This window comes from Eulemur rufifrons, chromosome 24, assembly GCF_041146395.1.
Source record: "Eulemur rufifrons isolate Redbay chromosome 24, OSU_ERuf_1, whole genome shotgun sequence".
NCBI lineage: Eukaryota > Metazoa > Chordata > Mammalia > Primates > Lemuridae > Eulemur > Eulemur rufifrons.
The window spans coordinates 9,700,206-9,716,426 of NC_091006.1; the positions used below are offsets into that span (position 1 = coordinate 9,700,206).

The 16,221-nt window shown below is 43.2% G+C and overlaps 1 protein-coding gene and 1 non-coding gene across 2 annotated transcripts; one reads left to right on the top strand and one right to left on the bottom strand.

Moving 5' to 3' along the window:
* Positions 1 to 624: 624 nt before the first annotated feature.
* Positions 625 to 734, bottom strand: LOC138375186 (small nucleolar RNA SNORA5). The gene has a single exon (XR_011231441.1). It is a non-coding gene; the product is annotated as a small nucleolar RNA SNORA5 (small nucleolar RNA).
* A 6,021-nt stretch (positions 735 to 6,755) lies between these two features.
* Positions 6,756 to 14,985, top strand: ZNF229 (zinc finger protein 229). Its single transcript, XM_069456901.1, has 5 exons — positions 6,756 to 6,789; positions 6,959 to 7,017; positions 10,661 to 10,794; positions 12,735 to 13,778; positions 14,196 to 14,985. The coding sequence occupies exons 1-5, from the start codon at positions 6,756 to 6,758 to the stop codon at positions 14,983 to 14,985; spliced, it is 2,061 nt and encodes a 686-aa protein (XP_069313002.1).
* Positions 14,986 to 16,221: the final 1,236 nt, after the last annotated feature.

Genomic DNA, 16,221 nt, shown 5'->3' on the forward strand with positions numbered 1-16,221 from the left:
TGACACAGAAGAAGTTATCTTTGTCATGGGAAGAGAGCTGTATCCCATAAAATACCTAATTAATAATATATAGAATAATGTAGTGATTATGATGGCATTGATATCAGTAGAGAAAGAATGAATTTTTCAGTAAATACCATTGAGAAAACTTGACAACAATTTGGTGAAAAAGAAAACTAGATCTCTCTTTCACACCGTCACTGAAATAAATCACACAGGGATTAGAAAGAACAATAAAAGCACTAGATGTGAATATAAATGTCCCCTTATTAGGAATCGGGGTAAGGAGAGTCTTCAAAATCATTGGAATAAAGGTAGAATCCCAAATGGAAAGACTGATAAATTTGGTCAGATAAAGGGTTTTTTTTAAACTTATTTACTTTATAAAATTTCCAACTTAGAAAAAATTCATCATATACAGAGTCAATACCATTAGTATACAGGAAGAATTGGAATTTAATATTTTCTTTTTGCATCAAATATGCACTACTTTTGAAATAGACACTTAAATGTAATTTACACCAAACCATCAATAATACTTTATATTTATATCCTGGGTCTGAGAATATTGTCAGATTTGCTAAAAAGCGAATATCAGTACTGAGTATATGCTTTTTTCCTTTTTGGTGTCAGTAACCAAATTTATCCCTGAGCCTGAGACACAGGAACAGGCCCCATGAGTCACAGTGTTTCTCTGGCAGCCTTCCGAGTAAAGACTATTAAAGAAAGGTGCACTGGTGTCACATAGCTGAGTGCAGGAACGTCGTGAGTACCCACCGCCCACAGCCTGGCAGTGGGCAGGACTCCAGGTGGACGTTCACTTACAACACCGTCTGAACCTAAGACCGCGGCGCGGAGGGTTCTGGGAAATGTAGTCTGGGACCGACGGACTCGCACACTTCCGTTTCCGGTCCAGCGTGCCACTGCAGTTTAAGCAACGGTGAGGCATGTAGAGTTGTGTGGGTCTCTTTGGGGGTCATCGATCCGGCCGCAGCAATAAGGGTCGGCTTTCTGAGACCTGGGGAAAGGGGTGGCGTGTGGTTGAGGGTCGGAGCCAGGGGATCTCGACGAGATCGGCCTGAAGGAGGGGTTTGAGGAGGAAGATGCACCCAGGACGGTATGGGGGGCGGGACCCGTGCCGGCAGCGCCAGGCACCTCCGGGCTTGGAAGGAGCAGTTAGAGGCCAGCAGATCTAGCTTTGAAATGAGCACCTCTCAATTTGGGCGACTCCAGTCTGGGAAGTCGCAGATCCATGATATGTAGAATTCTTTCAGGGTAGCCGCCCACCGACTTGGGTAGTAATTTCAGAGTTTTCTGTCTGTGAAGTCATTTCTGTAAAGGGGTGCAGAAGTTATTCCTCGTGTTGTGTATGTATTCCTTTGAAAATTATTAAGCACGATACAAGTCAATGAGAGTTGTTCGCTCTATGGTTGCTGGCTCTGCTTTTTGTAGCATCCCAGACACACAGTTTGAATTCCACTCTTAAGTGCCATGCAGCCTGTGAGACTTACAGCTCTGAATTCAAATCTGGAGATTGTGTCTTGATGCTCACTGTTTCCTGCAAGCTACAGTCAGTGTAGAATTGTAGACAGGACTTTTGAAGCAAGTATTAGGGACAGATTACAGGAGGGGTACAGGAAGGTAGGCACTCAGAGATTTCCCCTTGTTGTGTGTTGGGAATTGTGATTAAATCATGCTATTCCTTGGCTCATTTTTCTTTCACAGCTTTGCCTATGTGGGACTATTCCTTTCTCAGAGAGGTCTGTATAGAAGAGGAAGCCTGATCTCTTGCCAGCAGAGCTTCAGGTGAGTAGAACTTTGGTTCTTCTAGTTACTATTGTTTTGCGGCAATGCCATGTCTCTTCCCAAAGGGAGGCCAGCTTTCCTGACCTCATTTTTCATCCCGTGGTTTTCACAAATGCCCATTTTGGCCCCTTTGCCACAGCTGCCTTCTCTGAGAAATAGGTTTCTTCTAAGGATTAAGGAATTTGCCAGTGTCTTCAGTGTTTTCTCTCCCTGGCTCCTAGTAGTGGATTGTGTGGTCAGTAAATCCACTCTTTCAGGGCCAATCCTCTTTCAGGGCTGTGCTTGGGAAGAATTACAGGGTAGGAATTATTACAGTAACTATGATGCTGTGCATTAATTGAGTGCTTTTTATATCCCAGGTATCATGCTAGGACTTTCACCACCGTATGCCTAGAACAGTGCCTGGCATGTAGTAGCCCATCAATAAATATTTGAATGAATCAATATATTTCTATTTAATTTGCTGAGCAACCTTTTAAGTTAGTTAGATAGTACTAGCCCTGTGTCACAGCTGAGAATGCTGAGGCATGAAAGGTTAAGACACTTAACAAGTATGACTTGGCCACATGGTGTTATAAGCAGAAGTCAGGGCCTTTGCCCTTGCACTTAATTCTGTACTCTTCTCATCCCAGATCTTTGTGCAGCTAATTTATTTTTATGGGGCTCTTAGAGACCATCCCTGACCACCTGATTTAATGCTGCCCTTCCCACACCTGCCATGTATGTACTGATAGAACTTATATTCTCATTGCTAGATAAGAATCAATAACATTTGTTTTATTTTCTTCATAGTCCTTTTTGCAATCAAAGGTCATCTTATTTGTAGACTAGTTTACCCACCAGAATGCAAGCACCATAAGAACAAATTCCTTTTCCATTTATTAAATGAGTAAATTCCTGTATTCCTAGGTTAGTGCTGGGATGGATGAACAACAGCAATGGTAATTTATTGAGAATTTTCTGTGTGCCAAGTACTGGGATATGAGCTTTATTCACATAGTGTATGTGTGTGAAAGAGAGAAAGACTTAATTCTTCCAGCTGTGCAAGTAAGAATTATTATCTTTATTTAACAGAAGAACAGATTCATTCAGAAGTTTAAGTCATTCTTCTAGTGTTGATACAACTACAATTTGGCTGAACCAGTGTTTGAACTTAAGTCTTTTGACAACTGCATTTTTGAGACAAAAAGTACAACTTGCAAAACTCTGATCCTCCTTTTGTTATATTAGTAACATCATAATTTACCTGTTTTCCTCAAACTTCAACCCCACACTCTCATTTGATTTCTCCTCCTTTTCATCCCCACATGTAATTGTTCTTCTAGTCTTGTTCTTTCTACCTTTGCAATATCTCTTATTTCCATTATCTCTTTATCCCATTGCCCTTGTCCTCGATTATTTCTCTTTCTCCCCACCAGTGGGAGCTCCACACAGTCAAGAAATGTATCTTTGTCTGTATCCTGAGCACCCGACACAGTACAATTTCCGTGTACGTGGACTGTCTTCCCAACTAGCATGTTAGCTGCATGAGCACGAGTAAATGTCTGCCCTGCTCACCATTGTATCCCCCGAAATCCAGCATAGTTTTTCACACCTAATTTACTAAATGAGTGAACTGGAGAACAAAATTCCTTCTGCTCTAAAGCCAGTATCACAAGAACCCAGGATGTAGGTATCAGCAGGCTGAATTCAGGATAGTCCCAGCTGCCCTCACAAAGCTCACACTCTAGTGTGTGCAGAAAGGCAGTAAATAAGAGAAATAGACAGTAGGTCAGATGATGAAAGTTTCATGGAGAAAAATGAAGTAGAGAAGGGGTTTGGGGAGTTCAGGCTTACAATTTCCTGTAGGATAATCAGGGATGAATTTCACTGTGAAGATGGTGCTTAAACAGGGACCCAAAGCAGGTGAGGGGAACAGACTTCTAGGGAAAGAGAGTTCCAGGCCAAGGGAACAACAATGAAGGCACTGAGGTGGGTGCAGGACTGGTCTAGCTGGAGAACAGTAAGGTGGCCAGAGGGGCCGAACAGGAAGAGAAAGAAGGATAAATTGGAAATTAGGCATTGGGAGGCCAGATAGTGTAAAGTCTTCTGGTTGAAAGGACTTTGGTGAATGGTTTCGAGTGAAGTGACGGTTTTGGCCAGGGGAGTGATACAATTTTATATTTTAAAAAGATCGTTCTGGCTGCTTTGTAAGAAACAGACTGGGGGTGGGGGGGCGCGAGGACAGGAGTAGGAACAGAGCGACCAGTTAGGAGACCATTACATTAATTCTGGCAAAAGGTGATGGTGGACAGTGGCAGTAAGAATTCGTCTGATTCTGCTTCTAATTTGAAGGTATTTGCTGATGAATTGGATGGTGGAGTATGAGAGAGATAAATCAAGGATCACTCCAAAATATTCGGCCTGCTCATTTGAAAGGAGAGAAGTATCTCTGGAGGCCAGTCTGCAGTTAGGTTTTGTGCATGTTAAGTTGGCGCTGAATCATCAGCATATAGCTGCTATTGAAGCCAGGAGGCAGACTGCTCACCAGGGGAGGGAATGAGTTTAGATAAAGAAGAAATTCATGGACTGAATCTTGAGGCAGTCCTGACTTGTAGAGGTCAGGGACATGAGGAAGAACCACAAGGAAATTTTGTACAAACTAGAAGCCTCTGGAAACCCTGAAAATCAGCCAGTCAGAGGAAGCTAGGGTAACTTAGCAAGTGCTACTCAAAATGTGTTCCCTGGGCCAGATGTGTTAGCATGACCTGGAAACTTGTTGGAAACACAGATAATTGGGCTGCACTGCAGAGCTGCTGAATCAGAATCTGTGGAGCTGGGCTCCAGCAGTCTGTTTCCGTAATTGCTTATAGTGATTTTTAAGCAGGCCGAAGTGTGCAAAGCACAGTCCTAGAGAATGTGGAAGGTTTGAGTTTCAGCGGCACTGGTGCGGAGGCTTTGTTTCCATTCTGGCCTCTGCCCTTCCCCTTTGGCCTTTGCGTAGGATAGTGTGTTGCTCTGTATTCTACACAGCCTTAGAGATCAGTCCCCAGTGCGGGGCAGTGTGCAAAGGGAGTGAGACAGAAAGGTGCTCATCAGAGTGGGCTGTACAAAGGTCTGGTGTAGATGGTTGGAAGAAAGATGGAGATTTGAGGTCCTGAAGCAGTAAAATCCAGGCAATATCTTAGAGTGGGCTGCCCAAATATGTATATCTGTTTGTCTTGCCCTTGAGGCTTGAATCTCAAGAGAAAACAGGTCAGGCAAGGTGGGAAGGGAGGGAGCTCATGCTTGATGTCTTTGCACTACCTCCTGACTAGCTCTGAGCTGATTCCAAGAGTTCTCATCTCTGTGCATCACGTCCTGTTGCTGGAATGGCTTAAGTGCGTCCAGTTGCTAGACCCATGCAAGATGGAAAGGTAAATAACAGAAGACAACTCAATTCTTTTGATAAGTTAGAGATCTTACCAGGGGAGCCTCTGTGACAGATGGTAACCAGCAGTTTCAACAGTATTTCTATGGGGTACGACATACACTATAAAAGTGATGGGTACACTAAAAGATCAGACTTCATCACTATAGAATATATACATGTAACAGAATTCAACTTGTATCCCCTACATCTATTAAAATTAAAAAAAGGAAAAAAATAAAGTGTTGCTGGATCCCAGAGTGATTAATTCAGTGTGGCGGCTCTACTAAAAATAGAAAAAAAAAAATAGCCAGGCGTGGTGTTGCACGCCTGTAGCCCCAGCTACTTGGGAGGCTGAGGCAGGAGGATGGCTTGAGCCCAGAAGTTTGAGGTTGCTGTGAGCTAGGCTGATGCCACAGCACTCTAGCCTGAGCAACAGAGTGAGACTCTGTCTCAAAAAATAAATAAATAAATAAATAATATATATATGGTTATATTTTAGTATAATTACCTTTATAAAGAATTCTGTGTATTGTATTTTATGCATTTAAAACATTATTCCAAGTAGAGGTCCATAAGTATCATTAAATTACCTAAGAGCATCATGACACAAAATAGGTTAAAAACTTTGATTTGGAAGACGGTTGCTAACCTATATCCTGACTTCTAGGATCCTTGAGGACATATTTTATTTTTCACAAGCCCTACGGGATTGCATTAATAAAGCTTTTACACTCCAGGTTTTTCTTTACAGGGCGCATATGTTTGTGGGGTCTCTCCACCTTTCTGAAGTGCCCTGTGTGTCACAGTGAGACTTCAGCTGCTGGGCCCTCCTGAAAGACGCTTCCGTGACTCTCCTCGGCCATCTGCAACATTCTTGCTCTCTGGACTGTGAGCCGCTCCAGAGCAAGGACTATACCTAACAGCTACTCAGTAAATTTTTTTTTTTTTTTGTGAGACAGAGTCTCACATTGTCACTCAGGCTGGAGTGCAGTGGCATCATCATAGCTCACTGCAACCTTGAACTCCTCCTGGGCTCAAGCAGTATCTTTCTTTTCTTTTCTTTTTTTTTTTTTTTTTTTTTTTTTTTTTTTGAGACAGAGTCTCACATTGTCACCCAGGCTGGAGTGCAGTGGCGTCGTCATAGTTCACAGCAACCTCAAACTCCTGGGCTCAAGCAGTACTCCTACCTCAGCCTCCCAAGTAGCTGAGGCTATAGGCACATGCCACCATACCCGGCTAATTTTTAAATGTCTTGAAATCTGCTGAATGAATAGTATCCAGAGGATGTGAACCATAGCATAGCCCCTGAGCTTTGGGGCCCAGAAGAAAGGACTCGGACAAAGTTCCCTCTTGAGCCTACAGGTCTCCAGAGCATGAGAACCAAGAAGTCTCTAGACACTGAAGGTAGAGGCACATGCTTCTGACCTCAGGTATCCATCTGATACTTGTCAGGGATTGGAGTGTCTCAAGAATGAAGACGGCCTGGGTTTCCTCTTCTCCAGCTTAAGAAGATAAAAGAATAAAATTGCTGCTGTTCACAGAAAACACAGCAGAGACTATGGAGGCTTTGGCCTCAAGGCACGCAGAAAGAGGTGAGAACGAAGGGTGCAGGGGAGGGAGAATCCAAGCTGGTTATGAAAAGAAAAGAGGTTGGGTGAACGAGGACTTCCTTTGGCTGAGAAGAAACCAGGCTGTAAAGCAGACAGTCTGGAAGCTCAAACAGCACCACCTCCCTCTTACGACTTCCTTCTCCTCCTACAGCTCTTCATTCTCAAGCCTCAGCCCTTCCCCAAGATGTGGAGGATGAGACCACGTTTCAGGTGGGTTGAGTTTTATTTTTCTTTCCAGAAATACCACCTCAGGCATCAGATAGTAAACATATCTCCCTCCCTTGGGGTGAAAGGGAAGAAAAGGAAAAAAATGTGTTGGGTAAGTACTTTACAGGTCTCATTGCAGTTATCCACAAAATAGCTATGTGAGAAAGATGGTTTCATCCTGTTTTATACATGAATAAATGAGCAGTGAGTCCTGGATTTAAACGCACACCTCCATAATCTGCAACTCTGTTCCACATGCTGCCTGCCAATAATAGTTTCATGTAGGGGTCTGAGCCCAAATTATGCCAAGAGGTGACTCACCAAAGAATGAATCCTCCTTCTCTGCCTGGGTTGTTCTCTGATATGGGACCTTTCTCTTGTTTGAAAGATCAACATTCACTGTTGGAGTATGGAGACATGGTTACATTTGTATAATTGCAAGGGCATTCAGCCTTTCTGGAAGTTCTGCATACCTCTGGTCCAGCATTTCCCACTCCAAGAATTTATTCCAAATGAGAACCAGTGTTCAGAAAATGGTCACTGCAGCACCGTTCATAACAGGAAAAAAAAAAGTAGGGTGGATTCTGTGTTCATCCATTGAATTGATGAATTATGGTTTCATTCTGTTGTCTAGATCCTAAGCTGCTATCAAGTGAGATAAAGTGCATGAAAATATTGGGACATGGGAATAGGTTCTCTCAGTATATACATACATATCGACTTAAATTTTCTTTTAAATTGAAAAAAAAAATCAGAGCAGTTGCAGAATTTTAAGTACATGTTTTATCACCACATGAAAAATTATTTTCTAAAACCTTCCCTTATGAAAAGAGATTATGAAAGAATTTTGAAGGTTTGAGTCACTTTTTTTACCATATGTTTTAATTTTAAAACACTATTGACTTCCTGCTCTAAGATCTGAAGAAATTAGCCCCTTTTTACTTGCCACCCTCTCCTGTATTATGTTGTTATTGTCATTGTTACCTTCTGATTTGTCACCATCAATTCCCCCAGTTGAGTAGCAGTTGAGTGTCAATCCTGTGTCATGAATTCATCACCTCTCCTTTTACCTTAGCTGGGTTATCTGGATTTATCTGTTGGTTGCCTTAATGTCATCAAACACTGCTTTTTTCCAAAGACTTGTGGCTGCAATATCCTCCGAGTTTCTCCCTGTTTAAGAATGTCTGTTGCCTTTATGCTCAAATGGCAAATTGCGTAGGCTTAAAATTCTTTATTCATACACTTGGGACTTTGTATGAGTTGCTTCATTTTCCTCTGGCATTAAATCTTGTGCAGGACTTGTTATCATGGGTTTCTCCATTCACCTTCTGGTTTATTCTAGTCATTTCCTCCAGAAAGGTCTGTTGTGTTTATGCTTAGCCGTGCATCATTTCCATGGTTTCTACTTTATTTCCCTTGCTCTGTTCTCTTTTGGCATTAATTCCTTCTGTGCCCAGATGTTGACTATTTCTATTGTTTTATCCACTCAGTCCTCCTGGAACTCCTCTTGGATAAATGGTGTAACTTCTGGATCTATTGTCCCTATACTTTTTTTTTTTCTTTCTGGTGACCAAGACTGCCAGCTGTCAGTCAACTCATTAGCATACAAACAGACATCACTTTGGCAATTCTAAGGATTTTAGGAGTTTTTTCAGGAAATGGTGGTGAAGACCAAATATATATTTCACAATATCACATACTTATTTTTTAAACTTTTAATATTAATATATTATTGTCAGACTCACTCATCTTGCAACTTTAAAAAAATAAGTTTAAAATATATACATATTATTGCCAAAGTATTTGAGAAGAAATTATAGTAATTCATGCTGTTCCTCACACCTCCAATTTCAAGAATGTATCAGTACTTAACATTTTTGCTGATCCGACAGGGGGCGCATGGCAAAGCTTTCCCGTCTTACTTCGCAGTTCCCTACATAGTAAGCATCATAAGCACCCTTTCCTATATTTATTCGCTGTATCTGTATTTCTCATCTGTGAATTGCTTATGAAATGCTTTTGTCTATTTTCTCATTAATTCTTATCACGTTGTTAGGAGTTCTTTTAATAGTAGGGTTGTTACCTTGCCTATCAAAAGTGTTCCAGTTCTTTTCTCTTACTCTTTACCTTCTGCAAGGTGGCTTGACCATAATGAAGTTTAAAATTTTTATATAATGAAATGATAGATAGTTCCCTTTTGAAAACTGGGCTTCATATATAGTTTCAAAAGGCCACACCCATTCTAAGCTTAATCAAAAAGGCAACAAAATGGCTCTTAAATCATCACATTAAAAGTGTCTAATCAATAGAGATTGCTGTAATTTATTTTTGTAAATGGCATAAGGTTGACATTTAACTACATTTTCTTCAAGATACATAGCCAATTATGACAATATCACTTACTAAATCAATCGTGCATTTGCAAGTCAACCTACTTCAGCCCAGTCTCTTTTCCCTTTCCTGACTGCACTTTATTTTCTTACACGGTATTAAGCCCTATCAAGTCCTGTGAGTTCTCCTGGTGAATCACAGAACCCAGGAGTAGTCCTGGGGGCTGCCGGCGCTGCCCCGTGAAGGCAGGGCTGTGTCTTTCTCACTCATCTCTCTAATTCCTGATGCATAACCTTGTTTTCTAGGTGCTCAGTGTGTCTTGAATGAGTAACATGGTGGCATGTACACACTAAACCTTTCTAAATTCACCTGCCTTCCTTCTATTAAACATATATCAGTAAGTTTAAAAAAAGAGTCAAATTATTAATAAGTGAAAAAAATCAGCTCACTCTTAACTTGTACTACCTTGTCACAGGTACTCCAGGGAGAAGCGGAAGGCAACGTATGATTCTGAAAGTCCTTATATGCAGTTGTCTCCCTCTCAAGAAAGCACGTCAGAGTCCATGTGAAGACAGTAATGATATTGTAACAATATAGTTGAATACCATATTGCAGAATACATAACTGCCATTTTTTTCCTCACTGGACTGGAGCAGTTAACTTAAAAAACTTAGGCCACACACAATTTGTAACTAAGGATGACACAGCATGGTTTGAAACTGCATGTTTGGAATCACTGCTTTCAAGGTCTCATCTGATTGAGGAGATGGTTGCATAAAAACACGTTAGTTGCTTTCTGTCACTTGTTGACATGGAGACCCATAAAAAGGGTATTGGTACGGGGGGGACAGGATTTTCCCAGTTGCTGATGGAGGGGTGAGCAGATGAGTGGTGAAGAACAATCATTGTGGCAGAGAAAATGATTTTTGCAGTGTGTACAGAAAGGGACACTCTAAAATTCAGCATTCCTGCAACTATAGGTTGTTACAGTCTTTTTGGAGGAGAAGGTAGCAATCTATAAGTTAGACTCAAATTGAAAAATGTACAGACCCAGTGAGTCAACCATTCCATTCCTGGGAAAATACTCTCAGAAGTGCTCATAGGATGCGAAGGATGTGAGTGTTCCTGGCTCGACTCTTTGGATATCTGTGGAAGAATCTTGGTTAGAATTCAAATTTTCAGCACCAACCACTAATCGACTAGATTTGACTGGCCAAACTGAACATCTTCCTGCTTTCTTGTCTGCTTTCCTTAGTGATGCCAAACTTATCTTTGGTCTAGTTGATGTCTGTGTTCATGGTGCTTTACATTGTAGGAGCCATTGACCTTCAAGGACGTGGCTGTGGTCTTCACAGAGGAGGAGCTGGGGCTGCTGGACTCTGCCCAGAGGAAGCTGTACCAAGACGTCATGCTGGAGAACTTTAGGAACCTGGTTTCTGTGGGTGAGGGGAATCTTTCTGAGTAATTGAAACTGAACTTATTGGAGCGTTCTTGTTCCCCAGAGAGAAAATGGGTTTGGTTTTGTTTTGTTTTGTTTTGTTTTTTCCAGTTTTTTTTTTTACACGGCTTAAGTCCTTTTTATATAGAACTATTTGTCTGAGCTTGGCTTCTACAACAAATTGTCATAGACTAGGTGGCATATAAACAATAGAAATTTTTCACAGTCTGCAGGCTGAAGTCCAAGGTCAGGTTGCTAGCATGGTCAAGTTCAGGTAAGGGCCCTCTTCCGAGATGCAGACTGCTGGCTTCTTTTTGCATACTCACATGGCAGAGAAGGGCAAGAGAGCTCTCTGGGGTCTCTTTAATAAGGGCACTAATCTCATGCCTGAGAGTTCCACTTTCCTGACAGAATTGCCTCCCAAAGACTCACCACCTAATACCATCACATTGGGGTTTACAATTTCAACATAGGAAGTTAGGGGGACACAACATTCAGTCCACTGCACTGTTACAAAGCAGTTTCATTTGGCTGGTGATGAATCATTTCCTCGTCTGTTCTTCAAAGGCCTGCATGGGGTCATGGGATGAGGACTGCATTTTCGGATTATTTTTTGTACGTCAGTAACGAGCCTCAGCCTTGTATCTTCTTGCATTTTCAGGACAACAACCTTTCCAATCTGATAAGATGTCCCATTTGGAACAAGACCAAGAAGCTTGGGTGACAGATGGAGAAACTCCACGAGATGCATATGCAGGTGAGAGCCACGGGGTCTAGAGTCTTGGCGATAAGAGCCTGGCCAGGCAGTGAGGGGCAGAGCTTATCACACAAGAGGCCCGAATTCCTGCCCTTGCTAGGCTGTGGATGCTGCGGGCACCATGGGAGGCGACTGCTCTGCAGCCTCTTTTCTGCCGTTCAGTTCCTACCTTCCCTTTCAGGGGAAGTTCCTTCCTGCCTTTCAGAGAATGTTACACCCAGAGGGAGTAAGGGCTCTCTGGATCTTCCTCCCTCTGACAGAAACAGCCAGGCAGCCTAAGGCAAGGCATTGGCAGAGAGACTATTCTAGAATACTGAAAGTCCTCAGATGAATTTCTCACTTGACTCCAGTATTCTACAAGTCCCTGGTTATAAACAGATGCTTACTACATGGGCGCTAAAAAATAAAAATAGCCAATGAAGAATATCACAAATCATGGACAAATTTTTAAAGACATCTGGGACTACAGGATAAATATGACAATTTTATAATTTGCAACCAGTAATGGGCATTAGTCAAATTTTTACATCTTCCTGCCTTAACAGTATTGTTTGGATTCCTGTTGAATCGGGTCACAGCAGACACGGACACAGCTGGTGCACTTGGAGGATTTGGTGCCTTGTTCCCTCCCCAAGTTCAGCTCACACATACCCAGGAGTAGAGGACGCCTGGGAGGCAATGCAGAGAGAGGGCCCAGTGGGCCCTAAACCCAGACTTCCTGCATTTAAATCCCAGCTCCACCACTTCCTCACAGAATGGTGGGAGTCATGTACTTGGTCACTTTCTCTCTGCCTTGGTTTCATTTTCTAGAAGATGATAATGGCACCTACATCAGTATTATTCTGAGGATTAAATATGTGTACATTGGCACATAAGAAGTGTTTAAGTTAGATATCTTTATTATTAGCAATAACATATTACAAAGTGAATTTTCTCTGTAGAAATCTGTTCAGAATTTCTATTTTTGCATGACAACTCTATGATGAGACATAGTTTGTTACTAATAGGATCATGTTAGCATTTAGCTTCAAAGTTTGTTAATAGGACCCTCTTCCTTTATATCATCAGATATAAAAATAAGTGCCCTAATATAAGATACAAAGCTAAATTTTTCTCTAGGCCATTATTGGTCCAAGCCTGAAAGCCTGCTGTCCCTGAGCCAGTCTTTACTTGTTCTCTTCTCTGAATTGTCTTTAACCCCATAGGAGACCAGAATGGAAAGGATATGGAATATATTCAAGAAAAAGAAGTAAGGTTCCCTTCACACAAAGAGCTCTCGTCCTGGGAAATCTGGGAACAGGTGGCTGGTGAATTAACTAGGAGTCAAGATCGCCAAATGAATCTTCAAGGGAAAGATTTTCAGTTTTCAGAAGATGCTGCCCCCTGTGAAGTGTGGGAAGGAGTGTCTACTCAGGGTTTTCGAACTGAGAATTTGGTGGACAGTCTACAAGGGGACAGGCCCAACAGTGTAGAAAAGCAAGAGTTTCCATCCTGCAAAGCTGTAAAACCAGTCCCAACTCAAGATTCTTGGGTGAAAGCCTTTGTGAATGAGCCATGGAATGTTCAAGAAAAATGTAAAACAGTCTACATGGGAGATACAGTATATCGATGTGATTGGGATGATTATAGCTTCCACTGGTTATCACATCGTCATGATGCCCACAGATTCTCTGAAAGAGACAAGCTGTGTAATTGCGATAAATGTAAAAAAGACTGTGTTAAGAAGTCCACACCTCATCGCCCTAACCCTGGGAAGAATGGTTTTAAAAGTAGTGAATGTGGCTTGAGGGATGATTCAAACTTTCCCACCCATCCAAGAATGCCCTTCAAAGCGAAACTCTGTAAATATCATGAGTTTGGGAAGGGCATGAGGCAGAGTGCCTGTCTTGACCGCCATCAAAGAATTCCCACAGAAGAGAAATCCTCTAGAAGCCTGGAGCGCGGTCGGGGCTTGAGGCAGAACACACGCGTTCACGGCCATCCCAGGGTCCCGATGGGAGAGATGCCCTACAGATGCGATGTCTGCGGGAAGGGGTTCAGGTACAAATCAGTTCTGCTCATTCATCAAGGGGTGCACACAGGAAAGAAACCCTATAAATGTGAGGAGTGTGGGAAGGCCTTTGGTCGGAGCTCAAACCTGCTCGTCCACCAGAGGGTTCACACCGGAGAGAAACCTTATAAATGCGGCGAGTGTGGGAAGGGCTTCAGTTACAGTTCGGTGCTTCAAGTGCATCAGAGGCTACACACAGGGGAGAAGCCCTACACGTGCAGTGAGTGCGGCAAAGGCTTCTGCGCCAAGTCGGCACTGCACAAGCACCAGCACGTCCACCCAGGAGAGAAGCCCTATAGCTGCGGCGAGTGTGGAAAGGGATTCAGCTGTACCTCGCACCTCAGCAGTCACCAGAAAACGCACACAGGCGAGAGGCCCTACCAGTGTGACAAGTGTGGTAAAGGCTTCAGTCACAACTCGCACCTTCAGGCTCACCTGAGGGTTCACACGGGGCAGCGCCTCTATGAATGTGACATGTGTGGTAAGAGTTTCAGCTACAGCTCGGGGCTTCTCATGCATCGGAGACTGCACACGGGAGAGAGACCCTACAAGTGCCAGTGCGGGAAGGGCTTCGGCCGGAGCTCAGACCTCCACGTCCATCAGAGGGTCCACACGGGAGAGAAACCATATAAATGCGGCGAGTGTGGGAAGGGCTTCCGGCGGAATTCAGACCTTCACAGTCACCAGAGGGTCCACACAGGAGAGAGACCCTACATATGCGACGTGTGTGGGAAGGGCTTCATTTACAGCTCTGACCTCCTCATCCACCAGAGGGTCCACACGGGCGAGAAACCTTATAAATGTGCTGAGTGTGGCAAAGGCTTCAGCTATAGCTCAGGGCTTCTCATTCACCAGAGAGTCCACACAGGCGAGAAACCTTACAAATGCCAAGAGTGCGGAAAGGGCTTTCGGTGCACCTCAAGCCTTCACAAACATCAGCGCGTCCACACGGGAAAGAAGCCCTATACGTGTGATCAGTGTGGCAAGGGGTTCAGTTACGGCTCCAACCTCCGCACCCACCAGCGGCTGCACACAGGAGAGAAGCCCTACATGTGTTACGAATGTGGAAAGGGCTTCAGATACGGCTCAGGTCTCCTCAGTCACAAGAGAGTACACACTGGCGAGAAACCATACAGATGCGGCGTGTGTGGGAAGGGCTACAGTCAGAGCTCACATCTTCAAGGTCACCAGAGGGTCCATACTGGTGAGAAACCCTATAGATGTGAGGAGTGTGGGAAGGGCTTTGGCCGCAGCTCCTGCCTTCACGTCCATCAGAGGGTCCACACTGGAGAGAAGCCCTATGAGTGTGGGGAGTGTGGCAAAGGCTTCAGTTACAGCTCAGGTCTGCGAAACCACCAGAGAATGCACTTAGGTGAGAAACCTGAGCAGATGTAAGCTGAGGTTTCCAGTTGGAACTCAGAACTTTCTATTCATCCGAGGGCCGACCCAGGAGGAAAACCTAGTGAAAGTGATGGGCAGGAGGGGCTAGTGTAGACAGTCGTCGGCTAGTCTACACAGCACGGGAAGACTTGGAAGTGTGATAGGTAGCACTTCAGTCACACACGTCAGTCTTTAGGAGTCTCCTGCTCAGCAGAATAGTCACAGGAGGGGCTTAATAAAAATCGTCCCTGTCATCACAGTCAGCCTGGAGAGAGCTTTAACAAATGCACAAGTAGTATCCAAGGTGCAAATTATGGACATGGTTGCTGGTGGGGGTGATACCAATGGCACAACGTAGGAAAAGGTGATCACCTTACTATAACCAATATCATATGTACCATTTAAAAGGTAGTTTTATAAAAATGCAAAGATGACATTAATGTTTATGGAAGCAACTCATTTTTAGAAGGCCAGGAACAGTTAAAGCCTTTCTCTGGGCACGTCTGGGTGATGTGTCTCCCTCACGTGTAAATCACGTTTTTCTGATTGTGTTTTATCTCACAGAGGTAAACTTTGCCACTCTCAGAGAGACTGTGGATAAACTACAGGAATATGTCTTTTTACCAAGTTTCAAAAACAAAATATGATTGGCATTGCATTATGTTTATTAATTGGCATTGCAGTGAATTTATAGTTTAATTTGCAAAGAACTTGCATCTTCAAAATGATTTTCTTTCCCATTTTGCAAATACACTGTCTGTTTCCACTTAGTCAAGTATTTGTGACCCCTCGGTAATATTTAGAGACGATTAAAAATGGATTCTGAATATTCTTAAGTATATTTCTAGGAAGATGTTTTATTGCTATCATGAACAGCTTTACCCCATTTCATTTCTTAGCTTTTTTTTTTAAACATATCAGACAGATATTAGAATATCTTATGAATCAGAAATGCCATTTTCAACTTGTCAAATTAGCATTGGTAAAAAAGATTCAACAAATCTGGCCGGGTGTGGTGGCTCACGCCTGTAATCCTAGCACTCGGGGAGGCCGAGGCGAGAGGATTGCTTGAGCTCAAGACTTCAAGACCAGCCTAAGCAAGAGTGAGACCCCATCTCTACTAAAAAATAGAACAAATTAGCCGGGCATGGTGGTGTGCTGTGTGCCTGTAGTCCCAGCTACTCAGGAGGCTGAGGCAGGAGGATCATTTGAGCCCAGCAGTGTGAGGCTGCTGTGAGCTAGGCCAACGCC